General features: G+C 33.8%; 1 protein-coding gene across 1 annotated transcript; it reads left to right on the forward strand.

Annotated features, from left to right (window-relative positions):
* Positions 1-407: 407 nt before the first annotated feature.
* Positions 408-5,791, forward strand: LOC115441914 (eukaryotic translation initiation factor 4E-binding protein 2). The gene is made up of 2 exons (XM_030166839.2): positions 408-646; positions 4,608-5,791. The coding sequence occupies exons 1-2, from the start codon at positions 499-501 to the stop codon at positions 4,811-4,813; spliced, it is 354 nt and encodes a 117-aa protein (XP_030022699.1). The 5' UTR covers positions 408-498; the 3' UTR covers positions 4,814-5,791.
* The last annotated feature ends 2,326 nt before the right edge of the window (positions 5,792-8,117 follow it).

Below are 8,117 nucleotides of genomic sequence, written 5' to 3' on the forward strand. Positions count from 1 at the left end.
AGCGGTTATTTGCATGTTAGATGATGTGTTTGTAGATAATTAACAGTAAAACATGTGTTATACAATGTTATAACATAATATGGAAGTTTGATTGCTCCTTCGGCACGAGTAGCGGAATAATATGAGATTACGAGGCTGAATATGCCCTAAATATAGTACATTTTATGAATAATAATAAACAAAATATTATGTAAGCATTATTTTATCTCTAAACATTACTTAATTACTCTGCGTTAAATAAGTACATAATGACTGTTAAAAATCTTGTCAACAGTTCCTAGGTACTTTGTACTACATTAGATATATCAAACAAACATCTTATCTACTTGAATAATCTATGTTTGTTTTGATGTTCCAAGCTCATGTGTTGCACACGTACACTACACCGCAGAAGTGTGCGTGAGCCAGCCGACACTATTTATTTTAGGAGCACCCGGAGACCCGGCTCAGTTAATTTCATCTTTTTGACCGATTAACAGTGTTTTGTGTGGTGTTTTTATGAAAATGTCGGCGTCACCTATTGCGAGGCAAGCGACCCACAGCCAAGCCATCCCGTCAAGACGGGTGCTGATCACAGACCCTTCGCAGATGCCTGATGTGTACTCGAGCACTCCCGGAGGCACTGTTTACTCCACCACGCCTGGAGGTAATTGAACTCTTCGAATTGGGTCAACCAATTAATGCCCAGTGCTGGCCTTGAAACGTTCTCGCTTATCGATAAAGTAAACAATTTTAGAATCGTACGATTAATTACGTAATATTTGTCGATTTGAGTTGGTATTAACGTGTGTTTCATATTTTAGATAAATTTTTAACCACAAAATTTTTAAGCATCCACCTTCGGAAACTTTTAATAAATAATACAGACTATATTACATCGTAAGGCAACGTTTATCTAAAAGTATTTACTTCAAAAATGGATTCTAATACCTCGTAATAAAGACGGTGAAGACAATTTTACCAAAGAAAAAAGTAAATGTTACGCGCCCTTAGGTTCAGCAACCTCGATTGGAACCGGCTAAAAGCGGTTCAACAATTATCTTCCCTCGTCGCTAACCTCCAGCCGGCATAATAATGTCCACGCACGTCTCATGACGTTTATATTTAGACGAGACAACGACCTTTCTGGAGGACCTTAGGGCTTTGTCACTCGTATTTGTTATGAATAACACAAACCACGCTTTGTTTAACAAAGTTATTGGCAGCATAGTAATGTTATCAGGCGCTCTACAAAACATGGAAGTTCACAATGACATATTCACGTTTTAATGTAAACAATAGTTATGTACAGTCAGCCACATAAGTAATAAAAGCTGAACAAATTCACAACTACAAATATGCACGTTAAGTTTACTTTATGTATTTTTGTCTTTGTAGTAACAGAAATTCCTTCTATTTTGTTTATATGAAGATAATATAAATGTTGGTTAGATTTAGACCCCAAAAGTTTATAAGGGATATGAAGTTTTCAATATCTTTAGCTACTTATAAGGGTGACTGTACCTACAACGTGAATAAGAATCATCCGTTTTATTAAACAAAAAAACGATAAAGTGCCGACCTTTTTTTAAACCATAGCTTGTCACTGGCAGGTAAAGATTTCATATATTTTTTTATATAGAAAACGCCCAAACCATAGATTGTTACTGGCAGGTAAACGGTAATCAAGTTTTAAAAAGAATCACGGATGCTTGTAATGTTTCGGTAGGTAACAACTAGCCAACAGCTAAATTATCCGTTCTATTGATAAACATTGTGTGTAGAATTTAGGTGAGGAATGCCTATTGTGCGCTGGTTGTAGCCACACAATACAGCCCTAACGAAGGACTCGACAATCACTGACGGAATGTGATTGTTAAATTTTATACTGTTAGATTGAAATTGATTACAATTTAACTTGTGTGACAAATATGGTTTCTGCATAGCCATTATCGCTAGAATGCTAAATTAAATCTTACATTATTGGTAAGGGATAGATTTAAAAATAAAATATAAAAAAAATTAAAAACATTTCTTAAAATTTTTTCGTTAGTCGATAGCAAAACTGTCTACAAATTTATTTAAATGAAATTATTTGTTATGATATAACTCCAGCAACATGTAGCCAAATGGGATTTAAATATACACAGTCAACAGAATAGATAAAAAATACATGATTATATTTGCATTCCACACGTCGCGTCAGGTATACCAATCAAATGCTAAGACCATTGTTGATAAATATCTCAGTCTTTCTTTTGTTTTCGAAAATAAACAAAGTAGTTATATATTATTATCTACAGGTAAGGTCATGGTTAGGCTTATCAAGACTCTATACAGTATGTCTAAACGATAAACTGCGAAAGACCACTGAAGTAGGTTGTAAACATTTTTCCTAGGTAAAATTAATTCTGCGGTAAAATTTAATAACAACTATGTGGTTCTAAGACGAATTTTTAGTTTTCATATAATGGGCTTAACCCGAAAATATAAAAAAAATATTGTAAGAAACAAACTTCGTTGTTAATTCTCTATATGATTTAATTCAGAACATATTTTTTGGTCCTCTACAACGAGGTATCCAACTAATAATAATATCACTCACGTTTAGAATTATTATTGTTTCGATATCTCGGGCGACAGATTATGTTATCGGATACGCCGCGTGTTTACAATCTTCTTTCGTGTTATATAACCACATAACCTAACACTGCCACGTGACTATGTTAATGTTTTTTTCTTACGATGACTTAGGAAGTGGACTTTATAGCTTAGGTTTCGAAGTGGGCCATCATAAATATTTTTTGTCGGTTCTTGCATCGAAAGGGGCTAGGATTTTAATAAAGAAATCTATTGACATAGTGAATAGACAGTGAATACCCGTAAAAGTAGACGCATGGAGCGACATGGTGGTCAATTTACGACCAAGCTCCTAAATTAAAATAAAAAATATCAGGAATTGAGGATTAGTTGTTGTGATATAAGTATGTTTTATACGAGTTAATTCACTGTTTTATTGCAGGTTAATTAGTTTGCATGTTTTTATTGTTATTTAGTATAAGTCTCGCGAATAAAATTATGTAAAAATAATTATAAATAATACATAAAATTTTACAGTTACGCTCGAGGAATTGTAACCTGTACGTTCTTATTAATGTAAGATATTTTGAAATACACGTGCTTTGACCGTTCTACAAAAAGAAGTGTGTGGTGTACGGTGAACTAAACACGTGTATTTAATTAAATTCGGACGTCATTCGGCCTCGGATAATTCCGATATCGCATCGTTAATAAACACCGGTTTTCTAGTAATAACCTAAATCGATTTGAATGGGTAAAGTTTCTGTAAACAAATAGTACTACTCCTATTTAAATTAAAATTTAATACTTTAAAAGAAAATTGAGTCTCACCATATCTATAATGGAAAAAGGGATTAATATTATGAGATATAATAAGCCAGTTTGGAGTTAGTGTCTGATATGATAGGCTTGTGCCCTATCATGTTATAGGACGTAATACAGGGCGATAGTGGCTGCACCAGGGGCCTTATTATCTATCCCGCACGTTATTTTAACAATGCGTAGCAAGCACGTAACACAACGCATCATGTTTAGGACTATAGAAATTTGGCTTACAGAATACCATTCCACGCACATTTCTCGAAGATAACATGACACGGCCGCGTTACGCGTTTACACTATCATACAGAATAAAGGCCCAGTTGTGCCTCTGCCTACCTCTTCGGGCAAAAAACGCGTGTATGTGTGTGAATGATAAACGTGTTCTATATCTCGTATATACCATGTAATTTGGCCTACTTCAGAACTAAAATACATATTGATAGTTACGGTCAAAATTGAACTTTCGATAGAGTCGCGTAGAGTTCGATTTGATTATAATCAAGATATGTAAAGCGTGAAAACCGTAATAATAAAAGGAGCACACCAATTTGAAGTTTATTTTCGTCTCGAAATCTAACAAAGAACGTTGTTAACGAAACATTTCGTCACAAAAATATGTTGAAAATAAAAAAAAACACACACACAAAAGTTTACAACAAAATTCTTAAAAGGCCATTACCAAGCTTCAAATAATTCCTATTTACGGAAATAATGGGCGTGTTTATGTAATAAAGAAACGTAGTAACCAAAAAATACAGAAACATGTAACCAATTATTATTTTAAAATAATATTATGTATGGCTTTTGTGACATGGAAATGTTACACCATGGAGAATTTTATCACTTAATTTACATGGCTATAGTATCTCTTAATAGGTGAGATATTAGGATATTTATATTAACGCCACTTCCTCTTAGTATATAAATTGTGAATACATTCGGGTATCTTACGAAGACAATGTGTTGATAGTCGTAATAAAATTTCTTATGGGTTAAGAATTAAAATTGCTAGTAAAATGGCTTATGCGCCCCAATAAAAGTTATTTTGCAGAGTGAAAGTAATCAAATTAAATACTTGACCCAATGTTATAGAGGTATCATGTAGAAATTTGGTCTTATTAAACAATTTTTTAGATTCGTTCAGCTCCAAAGTTTATCCTTTTAAATATTCCTGTAGATTTTTATTTGTCCAATTAATTCTAATTATGTTTTTTTCTGTATTTCAGGTACCAGGATAGTATACGATCGGTCATTCATGATGTCGCTTAGACAGTCCCCGATCTCACAAACCCCACCGAAGTGTTCACTGCCTGCAGCTCTTCTGAGGAATCCGCCAGCAAATGCTCAGTCCACACCAGTGCAGGCACCCAAACCTTCCTCTAATTCAATTGTCTTCGACGAATCGCAGGAGACATTCAGCATGGATCTCTAAATAGTTCTAAGTTTAAATAAGTTATTTTTTTAATCTGTGTACATAATAAAGATTAGAAATTCTATTTTTAAGCTATTCTGTCTCTCATTGTTTAAGATATTATTAATGTTAGATGTTTTGGCTTATTGGAATTATATCATGTACGCAGATTTTGTGTTGCAGAGAGAAAAATATTATTATTGTAATGCAACATTTTAGGTTGTAGGTTTTTAAGCGTGACTGAACATTATAAATGCGTTCAAAACGCGATCCTCCGCCATGACACACAAAAAAAAAATATAAAACCATAAATAAAAAAAAATAACACGAACTTTTTAATGGAAAGGCTGCAATGAATGTGTTTAAAAAATGAAAAGGAGAATGGCGGCGGATTTTTGTAAATATAAATTAGTTCTCTGCGTTTGACGCACAGTTTAGGTGCAGTAGTATTTTTTATTATTAAGCAAGTGCCATTTAATGGAAGATGATTTTTATATTCCTCTTCTCACATTGGAGTTGCTAAGAAGCTATGAAATCTCACTCGAGATAAAGGCAAAGATATTGAAATTACTTTGAAGTATTGGTCACAGATATTGTCATATATTTTTTGTTGGTATTGATTAGTTTTTTCCTATAAGAAACTATAAGTAGAGTTTTTGTTTTTATTCCCAAACATCACAACTTCATTTTGGAGTTAAATAATTAATAGACTGTTGTACTCAGCGCCATCTCTTAGTAGCTTTTGAAAATAATCCTACAGGTCTCATTAAAGTCGCATTCATTATTAAAACGACTATAAATTACTTTATTGATGAATTTTTACAAGCATTTAATATTATTGTGAAAATGCAAGTATTGTTTATATAAAAGGATTCTCTAACCTACTTTTAAGTGGATGCCCGATCGCTTTTTGTGAGCGCATGAGAATTAAGAAGTAAAACTACAATTCGACTGCCAGAATGCCAGTATGATAACAATAAAAATGAAATAATAATTAAACTTTGTTTTTTTATTCGAACCTTTTATAAAGAGAATACTATGACAATATTTTTCCTTAAATGGTCATGGCAATGTGACCCTACTGTATGTCGACTGGCGAGAGATGATTACCCCTCGGCGGTTGACACAATTATGCCGGCCTGTTGTAACCGAATATACATAGGTTGATCGCGAAACGCGACACACTTACGTGGATCACTATGGCGGGTTTTAACACCTTGTGTACGGTTGTCGCTATCTGCGCGGATATAAAATATAACCTAACACCAGCAGTATATAATATGTAAAGTTGCATTTCTTTTTTTTTTTTTATTGCTTTGAATGACGAGACGAGATGGCCGTTCGCCTGATGGTAAGCGATACGACCGCCCATAAACAGTAGATACACCATCCAACACCTCGAATTACCAAGTATTGTTTAAAATAAATAACATAATTTCTGCTAATGAACGAGGTATAGATACGTATTTCTACGCATTATTGATCCTGCTAGATGAAGATGACACGAAGCGAACTGAGGTAAACAACCTCTGACCTAATTTTGAATTATGTTTCTCTCTCCAATCGGTCTCTCATTATTGAGAATCGTAACTCTCTATTATCTTTATAGTGACATCTCTTCATCAACTTCGGTCTTCTGTCTGATGAAGCTGTATTAATAGAGACAGGCAACGCATTGGAAACCTGGTCTATCCATCTTTTGGAGTTTCGTCCTCTATGTTAAAATCAATTATAATTCAGTAAGGTACTAGGTAGGACGTTCTGTATACCATATAATGGGGTTAATTGAGTATTTGTGTTGGATATTGATTTATCAATTAAATAAAATACAATACTCATTGCGTAGCCTAGTTGGGTGTGGAATGTACTACCGACACGAATATCCGCAGGTTTAAAACTCACGGGCACACAGCTTTGATTTTTCTAAAATGATGTATATGTGTATTCTTTGTGTATTATCGCTTGCTTTAAAGGTGAAGGAAAATATCGTAAGGAAACTTGCATACCTATGAAATTCTCTATAAGAATTTTGAGGGTGTGTGCAGTCTGCCAATCCGCACTAGGTCAGCGTTGTGGGTTAAGGCCTAATCCCGCTCAGTAGTAGAGGAGACTCGGACTTAGTACTTGGACAGTATATAATACAGGGCTAATATTATTATTATATTAAAATACTATGCACAAATATAAAAAACACGTAATATTTCTGGATTAGGATTTTCAATGGGTTTTATGTGTTTGGTTATTTAGAGTTCAGTTGAGTAAAATGTAGCGTTTGTATCTACGCCTATAGGCGCTAGAGGTCGCTAATGTTTATGGACGTCTCGTGGCGTTTTACATCACGTATATGATTTACTCGTCTCGTCATCACACTTATCATTGAATCTCGTCTCTTGTAAATGAGTCTTAGAGTGTACATAAATTAAAATATGTTCAAATATACTCACATCTCATTAGATATTATGTAAAAGAAAATAATAAATAAATAAGACATAGACTGCTCTACGTAACCCAAAAAAGTTATTGAGTACTATTGAGTACAATGTAGAATCTACTTTGAAGAATCAAAATTATAATTATAATTAGTTTTTAAATGTCCCACTTTTGGGCACAATCAACACTTGTATAAATAATATGTCACGCATTTGTAATATTCTTATAGTATTGAAGTCAGCCTCTCTTGTTGCGTGCTGTCTCTTGTGATATACTCACCTATTCGCTATGAGAAATTAATTGTTGCTCCCGTATTAGCAAGCCACTTGCTCTACCCTACACTACGTGAGTAAGGTTTAGTTAAAAAAAGCTTATAACAAACATCCTTTGCCTTTTTTAATGCGGTAAATAAGTCAAAGAGTAGTCGACCCGCTTTAGACTTTGAAAATGTACTCTACATTTCGATCTTATTTACGTCAACTGGGTAAGTAAAAATTGGGAGATAAAGCTTAGTTAATACGTCTTGTAGTCAAATTGATACATAAAGCAATAAAGTATTGGCTAATATGCAGGTATTGGCTTCATATCCGCCTTGTTACTTTGTATAGAGTGGTCAATTTGGTGGTGCTTTGCTGAGACAACTTTTTATGTCTGCATTTAACTGATATTTACCCACGCCTACGGATAAATAATAGCAACTAGCATCATCCAGAAACCTAAAGTACTTGCAAAGTCAAACCGTACGAACTGTAATGGACCTAGATGTAAACATCTCAAAGCTCAATTAATACTGACGTTAATGTTTTTCAGACCTGAACTTTCATTAAAATAAAGTTACTCACAATAGGTTATTAATACAATCACAGTAGCAATGCGTTATAAAATACCTCTAGAG

Source organism: Manduca sexta, chromosome 10 (assembly GCF_014839805.1).
Source record: "Manduca sexta isolate Smith_Timp_Sample1 chromosome 10, JHU_Msex_v1.0, whole genome shotgun sequence".
Classification (NCBI taxonomy): domain Eukaryota; kingdom Metazoa; phylum Arthropoda; class Insecta; order Lepidoptera; family Sphingidae; genus Manduca; species Manduca sexta.

Coding starts and splice junctions, on each gene's coding strand:
- LOC115441914 (XM_030166839.2), top strand. CDS start 499: ATGAAAATGTCGGCGTCACCTATTGCGAGGCAAGCGACCCACAGCCAA. Junction 647..4,607: donor TTACTCCACCACGCCTGGAG/GTAATTGAACTC, acceptor TCTGTATTTCAG/GTACCAGGATAGTATACGAT.